This window comes from Oryzias melastigma, linkage group LG12 (assembly GCF_002922805.2).
Source record: "Oryzias melastigma strain HK-1 linkage group LG12, ASM292280v2, whole genome shotgun sequence".
Lineage (NCBI taxonomy): Eukaryota > Metazoa > Chordata > Actinopteri > Beloniformes > Adrianichthyidae > Oryzias > Oryzias melastigma.
In genome coordinates this window covers 15,198,614-15,211,234 of record NC_050523.1, presented here as the reverse complement: position 1 = coordinate 15,211,234, position 12,621 = coordinate 15,198,614, and the positions used below count along the sequence as shown (strand labels likewise).

General features: G+C 37.7%; 1 protein-coding gene across 2 annotated transcripts; it reads right to left on the bottom strand.

The window, feature by feature from the left end:
- Positions 1–1,016: 1,016 nt before the first annotated feature.
- Positions 1,017–11,638, bottom strand: si:ch211-282j22.3 (ER degradation-enhancing alpha-mannosidase-like protein 3). 2 transcript variants are annotated; one of them, XM_024298726.2, is made up of 20 exons: positions 10,876–11,637; positions 10,741–10,786; positions 8,688–8,788; positions 8,395–8,434; positions 8,167–8,279; positions 7,922–8,075; positions 7,560–7,694; positions 7,277–7,382; positions 7,098–7,195; positions 6,874–6,999; positions 6,688–6,771; positions 6,490–6,573; positions 6,284–6,408; positions 6,016–6,181; positions 4,395–4,552; positions 4,197–4,314; positions 3,842–4,015; positions 3,535–3,700; positions 3,242–3,433; positions 1,017–2,861 (listed from the first exon to the last, which is right to left on the bottom strand). In XM_024298726.2, exons 1-20 carry the CDS (start codon positions 10,968–10,970, stop codon positions 2,644–2,646), a joined length of 2,499 nt encoding a protein of 832 aa, XP_024154494.1. In that variant the 5' UTR covers positions 10,971–11,637; the 3' UTR covers positions 1,017–2,643. The 2 variants fall into 2 exon arrangements, with proteins under 2 accessions (XP_024154494.1, XP_024154496.1); XM_024298728.2 differs by lacking the exons at positions 1,017–2,861; positions 3,535–3,700 and having other exon boundaries at positions 10,876–11,638.
- Between the last annotated feature and the right edge of the window lie 983 nt (positions 11,639–12,621).

The window sequence follows — 12,621 nt, the reverse complement described above, 5'->3', positions numbered from 1 at the left end:
ATTGGTGTTCAGATCAGGTATGACTGTAGAAGTTATATAAATGGAAGGAAAGATTATGACTTCTGTCTTTAGAGACTGAGATGAAGATGTTCTCTTGTCAAAGCAGGGATGATTATGAGACAAACTGTGAAGCATGATGACACCGTCAAATCATCTGATTGAAAAGACACAAAGAACTCTGAGTCATCAGCATATAAACAGTGAGAAAGATGGAACTCAGAGATGTGGTAGAGACAGAGAAGAGGAAGGGGGCTGACATCAGAGCCCTGTGGGACACCAGTGAAAAGGCAGTGATGTGGATTCTTCTCCACAATTTCAGTTCTCCCTAAAAAATAGAAGTTGGTGAATCTTGAAATTAACCTTCAGTTTATGGGAAATTCCGTGATTCACAGTTGGGAAAAATTAAGCAGAACTAATCCACTTTAACGGTGAAGAAGTTCTCCCACAGAGAAGAGGGGTGTTTTAGCGGAACACCTAGACTGATTTACGTTAAATAAATTATTTTATTGTTATTTAAAATTGAAGATTGATAAATATTGCCAACTCTGTTGGTTTGGTTAAAAGTGGAAGAAATAATATTATACAAGTGAGGGGTAAGTTTTTTCTTCAGTGGATGGGTCTGGGAAATGCCACACATGTTGATAGGATTTGTGGTTTTAGTGGGCTGCAATCACCTGTAGGAGGGGAGGAAATGGGGTCAAGTAGATAAGGAATTGTGAGCTGCAGTCCTGAAGTCCGTCATCAACCAGAATGAGGATTTATGGGATTCTAGAACTAAGAATCTAAATATGTGTCCATTGTACTAGCCTCAAAAATAATAGGTATACGTAAGAAACAAAAAGTATAAAAAATTCAACAAACAGCACATTCAAATTCAGTTAGTGTTATCCAGAAAGAAAGTATTATTACCCCAATGAGAGTAAACGGAAAAAATGAAAATGCAGAATGTCCAAAAGCAAACATGAATGATGTTCCTGATGCAAAAATTAAACACAAATGAAATAGTAAAAAAGGCGGAAATTATGAATCAGAATTTATTGGTGGGATTGTTTCAGCTCCTATTTTAAAACCGGTGTAGATGTTACACATCCTTATGGCACTTTCTGAACCAGAGTCAATAGAACAGATTAGTGAGTACCATTAAAATATGAAAAAAACATTTTTTTTTTTTAATTGTGTCCATGGTCCTGTCTACCCTTGGTAAACAATAATGCAGGTTATCCTGAGGTATACACGTTGGCAAAATTAAACAATTCACAACAACTAATCTTGAAGTAAAAGCTAAAAGCAGCATTGTGAAAAAAATGGTCCGTTTGTATAGAAATCACATCAAAAGTCAAAGTTATGGAAAGAATTTTGTTTCCAAATTAGAATGTGACGATTGAGAAAACCAAATGTAACCAGTGCATCACAGTCAAAAACAGAGACAATGAAAAAATAAAGTAACGCTTTCCAATTTTGGCCAATAATGCCTGCTAAGATTTAGCCAGAGTGGAAGAAAGCTTGTTCCAAAGAACAAGAGTAAGGAAGAAATCCAAAATACAATTACAAATAACCTTATTTTGGAAAATAAAATAGAAACTTGCTGCATTTTGAAAACCTGATAGTGACTTCTTATTCAAGTCTGTTAAAAAACACAGAGCTAGAGCTAAATTGAGTTGAAACATATTTCTAATGCAATCAGATTCTTTAGTGACTACCTAATTCTGAGTCTGAATCTGCCATCAAGTGTCAGATCAATAATTTAAAGTGCATAATAAGCAGACAGAACTGCAGAAAAACCTGATATGAAGCAGTGTCATATCAGTGTTTTTAACTTACATTTTTACAGCGGGGAAAGAAATAAAACATTTCAAGCAAAATTTCATTATGTTTACAATGTTGCATTTTTTATGATGTTTTAAATGTGATTCCTTCTTGGTTTTCCAATGCAGAGACGCACACTTACACATCCACACACACACCTGCACAAATTGGTCACACATAATAACAGCATTCACCTTTAAGTTCCCTGAAGTTGAGCACTACAAAATTATATGAGCCTTCAAAATCAGAGCAAGTGAAACTCTTCTCTCTCATGACAATAGGTAACCAAGAAGTCATGGCAGGTAGCACCACCTACTGGCCAGTTCCAAGTCCTTGCAGTAATATAAATATTAGAACAAGTCTCAGTGGAGTTAAAAAGGTGCAATTCTGCTGCAGAAAAATAATAAACTGCATAAACAAACATAGACAAGATCTAGTTTGTAGCCTTGTCTATACATATCTAGGAAACATCACATTTTAAATATGAAGTTTCATAATCGTTACCACTGATTTAACCACAAGAGCAACAGAATATGTCCAGTTTAGGCTTAAGTACTGTCAGCTTTTTGACTCTGATTACCTAAATTGGTCTTCATTAGATTGTAAGCACAGGAAAAAGTCTAGTCAGGATCCCCTAGTTTAGAAAATGGAGCCATCTTTATGTTTAGGTCAAAAGTGGGGCGTTGATTAAAGATCCGCCAGCTGTAAACATGCAGGTTGTTTCAGTTAGGACTCTGTGGGCTGCAGGGCAGTGAGGAGCCTCAGAGGCACATGCTACTCAGAGACGATCGAAGAACCACAGATGTGACACTTGGCTTTTGTTCGGGTCTGCGGTGTTCAAGGATTTTGGTCAGGTCCAGTATTAGAGTCTGCTGAGCATGTTGAAGTTCTGTCATCTTCCGATGTCTGTGTGCAGTCTTGTTGTTTCCCACTGAGTTTTTCCTCCTCCTGTTCCTTCTCCACGATCAGCTCCAGCGAAGGACTTCCTTCTTCTACTTCTCCGTGCTCCATCAGGCGGAGTTTAATGTTCATGCTGACGGGCTTTTGTGTTTTATCTGGATAACAGAGGTAGACAATGACAAGCATGAACCTGGTAGCACTGCAGACACCTGCACCTGTGAAAGAAATTCTCATATTTAAAGTATTGAGGTTTTTTTCCATAACTGTTGGTTATCTTCTCATTAGCTTATATGCTTTTCAACTCATTTAAAATTCAGGGACATTTAACCTGGTGCAGACACAAGTTACAGGCTAATGTTGCTGGTAAAAACCCCAAGTATTAGATGGGACACACCAAAACAAACGTGAACATTTTTTTAGCCATTTTCCCTAGCTACAATCAACTTTATTTTGGAAAATAAGGCTCTTGGGACTACTAGAAAGATTGTGCTGTTGTATTTGTTGAATGTTGCTTCATTCTTTGATTTCCCCCCACCTTGTCCAAGCTGCCTCTCTTTGGGCAGCAGCACCACATCCACATTGTGGTGTTCCTCCAGGGCCGCCGTGAGCAAGGCGCCCTCCCGACTGAACAGGAAGACTAAAGGCAAAGTGATGTCTTCAGTGGAGTCTCCATCTCCAACCATTTGGAAGAGCGGCGTTTCTTCGCTGTTACTTCCCTCATGATGATCTGTATAAAAAAAGAACAATTAAAACAATTCACAGACTTTAGTAGTTCTGCTTGTAAACTAATATAAAAAAGGGAACAGTTCACGGAGCTTTAATCCTCACCTATAAAAATGACTCCAATGGCTCCTGCTTGTTGCAGCCAGCGAGCTTTAACAGCAAACATGCAGTCACCCCGTAGAGCCAGAGCTATTCTGCCCTTAATTTCCACTGCATTGTCTACAGGCCCACATGCTGTGTAAGGGGATGCTTTGACAATGCTTCCCTTCACCTAGAGAGAGTTTTTCAGTCATTTTCATATTTGCTTAATGTCTTCACAAGACAGATGAAAGTTAAAACTTATTTGTCATTGCATGTTTTTTTTTAGCAAATCTAATATTTCATGTAGGTTCTGTGGGTTTTTTCTTCTCACCCCATGTTCTTGCTTAGTGAGGTCCACTCCAAACTTGGCCGGGCCTGCTGTGAGAACCATCCTTCCCAGGAAGGGGGGGGATATAAGTTGAACAACATGTGGTATCACCACCTCCTCCTCTGGTGTCTGGCTCACTTCTGCTACAAGTTTTACCCGGAGAACTCCTTTATGGTCCTGTGCACATTCAGATTCATGACTTCATTCTTTTCTCATCCTAGTTTCCTTCTACTTATTGTTTGTTTTTTATTAACAAGCTAGTTTTCGTTTTCATCTATGCTAAAGCTAAAAAAAAATACACATTTTTTAAGTTGTAACAGATCCTAACACAACATGAAATATACATCTCATCTGTTACCTTGTGGCCGTTTGTGTCTCCTGAAAGAATGTCGTTTAGCGGACTCAGAGAGATGCCCATACTTTTTAAGAACTCCACTGGTTCTATGCCTTTATCATGAAGGGGTAGCTCAATTTCCCTGAGAAGTATAAACGCTTAATTTAAAAAAAAGTGCATTAACAGAATAGAAATCAAAAAGTCTTTCACAACCGTATGCACCTGAAGGGTAAAGGGCTGAACGCCTGTCCCACTCCTGTGAGGTACTTGTAGCCTTCCCTGATGGTTTTGGCAAAGGTGGGATTGTTGGGGAACAAAGTCTCTGTGCTGGGACAGGAGTGTGAGAAAAGATCCTCTTCTGGAGGCACAGGAACAGTCGCCTGAAGCACAGAACACAGCTCAGATGACTACATGACAGTCTAATATATTTAAAAGGTCTGCAGCCATTTTAGCTGAGTCTACATTGGAGTAGCTTGAATTATCTGACTAATTGTCTTTACAACATAAACATACACAATTAACAGTATAAAACTACAAACTGCGTGAAAATGACAGAATTATGTCTGCATTGACTGTAAAGAGCAGATAAGTAGAAGCATAAAAAGTATGCTTGTCATGACATGAAGCACTGATTTTTGAGCCTATTGGATTGTGGAAAACAGATTACGGTAGCTTCATAGCAGATCCCGAACTCTTCACATTCTTTTTGTGAAAAGCCAAACAAAAAGAGTCACTCTAAATAGGGATATTGGACTCGAGGCATCAAGGGCCGGCATCCTGCTGTTTTTTCAGAGACCCGGGTCTGCTACAGATTACCTGGTTCAGGTGTGTATTGAAAACGAAAAGATACAATGGCAAGTTAGTTGGAAAACATGTAGGTCTCTGGTCTTTAAGGCCTGGAGTTTGACACCTGTGCCCTAATACTTCTTGCTAAAACACAACCTGTTAAGTTCACTAAATAACAAGCAGGCCAGTCACCCTAATTTAAAATATTCCAACATTACAACAAAAACAAAATAACCAGTGGTTTCAAAATCTATTTTTTTGGCTCTGTGGCTCGATTAAAACAAATCTGACTATTCTTGGTATTTTTTTTTTACAATATCCATCATTTTATTCGATATCAGTAATCAGAACATAATGAAATGAGGACATGTTCTACAATAGAGCCTCTGAATGAGCATCTTTTGAAAAGGATGTGGCGACATATGACCAAGATGGCTTCAACCAGAGTGATAAAAAGCAAGCATCAAATCAGCTCAACACAACCCACAAAAAAATGCTCTAATCATAGGCTCTTTTAGCTAAATAAATGATAACAATTAGACTACGGTCACATATCCCAAAATGCCACAGTGCAATGACTTAAATGTAGGTTTTTCAGCAAATTCGGCAGGTGGCCGCTCGATGGCATTTGTAATCAGGAGGCACCATTCGCATTTTTACACGCCGCACAATAGCGGCTGAGGTTTTAGGAAAAAGTTAAAATTTTACGGCAACCGGACAATTTTTCGACATTAGTCAGTGGCAAACATTTGGATGTTGCGTGGTTGCCGTCCAGTGACAGACAGGTGGCAGGAAAGCAGCGATAATTGACTGATGGGAGGGTCTCCAAGGTCCCCAAGATAATCTGATGATCGGTCAATTTCAGACTGCCATCCTCCAGCAACCCCCATGCAATCCCACTACGACCATGTGATTGTTAGAAATCATACGGTATGACCATACCAACGATTTTTTAAAAAATTGGGCAGCAGTATGAAATCTTGAAGATTCTGCTGATGCCTCCACATTGTACTGTGGCAGTTGTATTTGTGTCCGTGCAGCATAAGCAGACACTCACTGTATTGTTGGATGGACACGGTGCTTTAGTAGTGGAGAGAGAGACGGGCAAGAGATGAGCCTCTGTGGTGAAGATGTAATCATCAATGTCAATGGGAACGTGGCTCTTGTCCGAAAACAGCAAGTAAAGGTATTTAAACATCTCTGCCAGAAAGAAGGAGTCCATCCTGTACAAACATGAAAGAACAAAGATCCAAAGGCTGTTAAGTGTCACTGAAAGAAACAGTAAAGTCGAGTCTCCCTTGAGCAGTCTTTGCTTCATAGAGTACCTGTCTTCATGAGTTCCAGTGCGGACATCTTGCACAGCAGCAAACCCACATGGCACTCTGGCATAGGTGTTCAACTTTTCCACAATGGATTGTCCCACTCTGAGGTAGTACGGGTCTCCAGTGGCCTACAGAGACAAAAAATGGAAATCTCGCACTGAAATCTAAACATATGTTGAGAAACGACTCATAAGATGAGGGATTTTCACCTTGTAGAGGTAGTAGGTGCTTTCTGCAAATTCTGGCCTCAGCAAGTGCTGGCCCCAGTGAACTCTGAACTCTGTGGTGAAGGCCTGCACGGGACATTATTTAAAGGGGAACACTTTTTTTTAAAGATAATCTCCAAATAATTAACGTATTTTGAAAATTATTTTAAAAAATTTAATTAAAAGAAAGGGATGATTTACCTCTGGAAGAAACTTGTGCTGTTTAGTGACTTGATAAAGCATCTCGTGAGTTTCAATGGCTGGTTTCAGATCTCCTCTTAAAACCTGTCACAGAGAAATAGGTTCACATTTATCAGCCTCAATGTTTTTTTTTAAAATAATTCACTGGATGAAGAATATCCAGTTTACATAAAAGTCTCTTTAAACCTGTAATCCAGGGAAGAAGGCCAGCAGGGAGTCCATCCAGCTGCGCACGCTCACAGTGGGGTTGTGCATGTGTACATTGAGCAGCAGGGGGGGCTGACTGATGTACTTCATAATAGCACTATAGTGCTATGACCAAAAAAAAGTGGGAAAATTGGATAAGTGTTTACAGATTTAAAAAAAGTGGGCCTTGATGCAAAATAATACATTATTTGAGCAAAACGTACAACATTAAATCTCTCCAGAAAGACACCGTCCCCAAGAAGAATGTAAGCCTTCATCAGATACTCATAGTACGAGTCAATTCCAGCTCCAACCCCACTATCTGCAAACACAGGTTAAAAAAGGGACCCTTTATTTTGTTTGTTTGAAGGTTTGAAGATGTCCAGAGATAGAATCTCTTCACCTCTGCGGACCCATTCTCCATTATGGATGTTGATGACAGTGCCCACCAAGTCACTTCCTTTCTGTCTGCGCTCCCAGAGCACATCGAGAGCTTTCCTAGCATGTTCCTGGGAAACAATATCAGTATATATTAAAATAAATCTCAATGCGATCTTATAAACTAAGTACAACGTCTTACAAACTGCCTTCAGTTTAATTAAAATAGTGCAGTTTTTAAAATTATAGGCTTTTGTAATGACATGCCAAACCAAAAGAATATGACTGTAATTAGAGGAGAGTAATACCTCAAACACAGGCTGTCCGGAGAGTCTGCTGAGAGCAGCAAACTCCAGGATCATTGTCCCTGCACACGCTGTGCAGGTGTCTGATTCAGTGCCTGTGCGTGACAGTGGCTTCAGAATGCCATGACGCAGATTCACCTGTCAACGAAACAGACTAGTCATCACATCTGAAGAAGAACATTGGAACAAGAGTTCTTTTAACTGAATTTTAATTGCATGACAAAGCAGAAAGCCATCTACATTTCTGGTTTATTGTTGTTTATCTTTAAATAAAATCTTTGTGTGAAAAAATCTATAAAATATTAATGTTATTCAATGATGAAAAAACATCCCTAAATGATATGTAATAATATAATATAGAATACCTTTGGATAGGGAAGGCCACTTGTGGTGTTAAAGGCAGGAATTAATCGATGGCCCAGCTCGATTGCCATGTTTAGGAGCTCATCACGATACCACTCCATCCTCTCTCCACGCTGACGCAACAAATCCGCCATAATATGGCCACCCAAGAGCCCGCTGTGGAGATTATTTTATTATAGATATTTCACTGACAGCCTAAATGGACATTTAAGCTAAACACTGAACAGAAATCAAACCGGTTAAATACCCTAAGACTCTGATGTTGGTCTCAAACACAGACACCACCACGTCGTTGTCCAAGCGTACATCCTTCACGGCCTTCTTCACTGCATCCTCAAACTCATCAAGCTTGTTCAGAACCTAAGAATGCAAATGCACAAACACAAATCAATCACTCAAATATTTGTAAATCTAAAAGACAATAAATAAAAGCAGAATAAACTCCAGTTAAGCTGAAAAAAATGCAGATACTCACCACCAGCGTATCAAGGGTGTCAATCAGAGTCAGAGAAAACCTGGAAAAGAGGTGCAACATGTAATAATTCGATTACTCCAATTCACAATTCATAATAAAAACTGATGGCAGCCATGCTATGTCTGACAATCTGCAAGCAGCAGCAACACTCAAGTACTTAACCTATTTCCCAGTCTCTTTACAGATCTTAAATGTTTTCCATGAATACTATAAAACTGTGTGTGTCTGAGTAGCTTGGTTGATTGGAGCTGCAATATTTTCAGATTCTGATCATCGCTGAATGTTGAACTTACTTCCCCAAAGAATCATCAATGTCCCCTCGGTTTGGCTCCTGTCCTCGAACTCTCCCTTTGCAGCTCAGAGGCATCAGTTCATCTGCCGGATAGGCATGTTTCTGTGCAAGAAAAGGTTTGACGTTGCAAAACCAGATGCCATTATTTCCACAGAACAAATAAAAAGCAACATTGCAAGTTATTTTATTTACTTGTACAAAAACAAATGTCATCACTATCCCTGAACCACTACTAACAGTTTAACTTGACTGTTTTTCCCTCAGGAGTTTATTTCTTAATCCTATGATGTAAGTTAGTTAAGTCTTAAAGCAAGCAACTGTTTTTCTTGAGGCACCTAATGTCACTTTTGGTTAGATGAAGGCAGACATATCAGAGGCAACAACAACTAATAGAGGCAATATTTAAATCTTTTTTTTTTTTAAATAAAAATCTTCTTTTGATATATTTAAAGACAGTATATCTTCCTATAAGTTTTATTAAACTAAGCTATTATAAAAATGTTATAACTGCAACCATGTTAAACTGTTTCTGAATTCTAAAAATACATAAAAAGCTTTGTCTAAAAATTTGTTTAAAAAAGGTTTTAAAGAATATAGATTTAAATGCTAGAGAAAGCATGTTCAAAGTGCGGCCCGTCAATAAATGCGGCCCGCATTCATATTTCCACTGGCCCACAATAAATCGTATGCTGTTGTAAGCATGTGGCAACACTGTGGGACCCTTATGTGACACTTTCTTGCTAATTTCTAAAATGTCAACTGTAAATAAAAATAAAAAGTTCACAGTGAGGGTCAGCACTTTCAGGACATGTGGAAATTGGCAAATTTTTGAAATAATATATATAAAAAAATGTGTCTGGCCAGTGTGCCAAGAGACAGTGGCAGTTTAAGGAGTTCAGTATCAAGAGTCACTACCAGACAACTGGGAATGAACTGTGCAAAAAAACTAGATAATTTTGGTTAAAACGTTTTTTGGTGCTTTCTATGTGAAGAAATGCAAAGTATGAAATTGGAATAAAAATGTTTAATAATTATTTCATTTTAATTAAATATTATCAAAATAGTTCAAAGGATGTCAGGCTGAATGGTTGGCCTTTAAATACTTTCACCTTACCAAATCTTTGCAAAAAGTTTGGACACTCCTCAGCTAGAGCAAAACAGCAAGTAAAACAGTTTTTTAAAAATGATTTATCTTATTATTACCATAATTCTATGTAGTGATTACCTAATTTAACTTAAGTTGTCCTGCATGTACTTAACCTATTGCATTTGTTGTATCTCATTTGTTTGGGTTTCTCTAAGTGCTAACAAATAAAATTATCTTTTATTATCATTTTTAAAATATAACAAGGATTAAAATGGTCAGGTCCTAATATCATTTTTTTTAACTGTTGTTTTGTGTTTAATAAGCTTGATATTACATTTCTGCAATGTAGTCTTCACATGTGTTCTTAAAGAATAACATCAATTTAAAGAGGCCGGTTCAGTCTAAAACAGTGCTGCTTACATATTATTAAGGAACTGGATTACATAAAACCAATTCTCAGAACAAATACTTCCTGTTTCCTGCAGAGTATATATAGTAAACAAGCAGTGACCAAGTTTAAGCAGCTAATACGCAAACATATGTACAGAAACCCACATGCTGGTCAAAACCTTTAACAATAAAAAAAGAAAAAGTCTGCTCCAACATCAATGTATTTATTGTGCTACCTGTTTAACTGGTCTTATTCCTGTTGAACTTGAACTGTTTTTAGATACTCTGATGACTCGAAAATGAGCCAGCACACTGTCAATTCGAAACTTTCCCCATCAATGCTCCTCTTCCCCTTTTTGAACACCTGCATATGTCAGGTCAGGACATGACCTGGTTCTAGTTTGACACACTAGTTGGTAGTTTCTGATTTAACTTGTTCTGTAATCGCTATCATAACTACTCTATAGTCTCTATCATTTCACGGCATCTCTGAACCATGAATATTGTAATGTATATATAAAATAAATATGAATACACTTCTATCGTAAATACAGTGTTATTTAAATTAAATTCTTACCATGTAATTTCCATAAGCGTGGTCAAACATCTCAACAATTTGATTCCTGAAACAAAAACATGGAAAACTTTCATTTTTCCTGAAATATTCCAGCTGTAAGCAGAGTCACACATTCACAGTTCTCTTTATTTTTACCTGATAACAGCCTTTTCCTCCACTGTCATTCCCGGGCTCTCCTGACATTTTACCAAGACACAAAAACTGGTGACCAGAAGCGTCTTCAGGATCATCGCTGAGCTTGAAACGTGGCTGTTTCCAGAGAATTCAGAGCAACAAGCAAGCCAGCGTTTGTCAGACGCCCCTGAAGAGTAAACAGCTGCCACAGCCCTCTCCTTTGAGATACCAGTGCATTCTCACATCGGAAAGAGACACGGTGCAGCTCAGGCTACCTCCAGATTTCCATATTTCCACGTCAGTAGTTCTGCTGTTGATCCAGTCTTATATTGAGATCCTTACGCACACGAACCACCTCAAAAAACAAAACCCATGTCAACAGTGCAGAAGTCCAGCAAAGGCGTTGACTGTGGAAACCAGGATTAACCACGGAGGTTTTTAACGAAATGCAGATGGGACACTTCTTAGCTAAACCCGAACATGCAAACAAACTAATAACAAGTTAATAAACTGAAAGGAAAATGTCATTTTTTGTTCACAGCTCGCGCGACCCAGCTAGCTTACTGCTACGTCCACGACGTCGTCGTCGATGATAATAATTCTATTAGCTTAATATCAAAACAAAAATAGAAAGCTGGAAATTTGTCTTAAATAATATAAAATATATATATTTATTTCCCAAATTAAATGAAAGTAAACTTAAATAAGGGCGTTCGCCTAATCGTATCGAGTGCAACGCTGTCAAACAAGAGGCTTCGCCACTACCCGGCGACCGCGGGGGCTGTACTAGATACTCCAATTTTTTTCCCCTCAGTACTGCCTTGTGCCACGTAACATGAAACATTTCTGTGAAAAAATTATAATTGTTTTGGTCATTTTTATTTTACTAACATACCTTTATATTTGAAATGTATATGAATGGACATAAAGCCGAGACTTTTCATAAATCGTTAGAAATTTGTAGAAAAATCTAACCGCGCAGAGCAGTCCTTGCAGTCTATACTTAGGGAGTAAAACTCCTGACATAATTCTGTCACGGGCACCAACCATAGACTTAATACGACACAAAGTGGGCGGGGACTAAAGCCATTGCCTCTTCAGTTGCTTAACATATGTTTCTGCTTGACACATAAATTCATTTTTTAACTATTCTATTTACCAGTTTGCTATTGTTTGGTTAACTCTACTTTAACTAAATTAAGAATAGAAATACAAAATTTATTTTGAACATCGAATAACCTTTTAAGAAGTGTTTCTATTTGTCATAATCGATCAGCTTTGTTAGGAAGCGGAATTTCAGCTGCAATGTTTTTATTATACCACAAGATGCCGCTGTGTCCATATTCTTTTATTGCAGCAGTAGACTTTATTCTTTGGTTTTGACAACATTATTTGATGTTTTCCTTAAATGGTAAGTTACTGTCATCATTTACAGTAATCAAGATAATCTTTTTATTTTTTTTATATATTTACCTCCGGTTTTGTATTAGCTCACTTTCGTCAATATCATATAAATTTGAATTTTCACAATTATCCAGCAATCTGGATGCTTTAACACTTGTTAATAGTTTTATTATGTTATTTTTATGATTATTATTATTAATTCTAATACTTTGTATACGTGCAGAATACATTGTAATGATGAAACAATAAAATAAAATAAAAAAATAAATGAAATGATTAAAAAAAACTAAATTAGGAAAGAATGAGACAATTCGTTTTATGATTTCTTTCCGTTTTCTCTCATTCATATCCTTGTCTCTGTCC

Coding starts and splice junctions, on each gene's coding strand:
- si:ch211-282j22.3 (XM_024298726.2), bottom strand. CDS start 10,970: ATGATCCTGAAGACGCTTCTGGTCACCAGTTTTTGTGTCTTGGTAAAA. Junction 7,196..7,276: donor TGGAGAATGGGTCCGCAGAG/GTGAAGAGATTC, acceptor CTGTGTTTGCAG/ATAGTGGGGTTGGAGCTGGA. Junction 3,701..3,841: donor TCACTAAGCAAGAACATGGG/GTGAGAAGAAAA, acceptor AACTCTCTCTAG/GTGAAGGGAAGCATTGTCAA.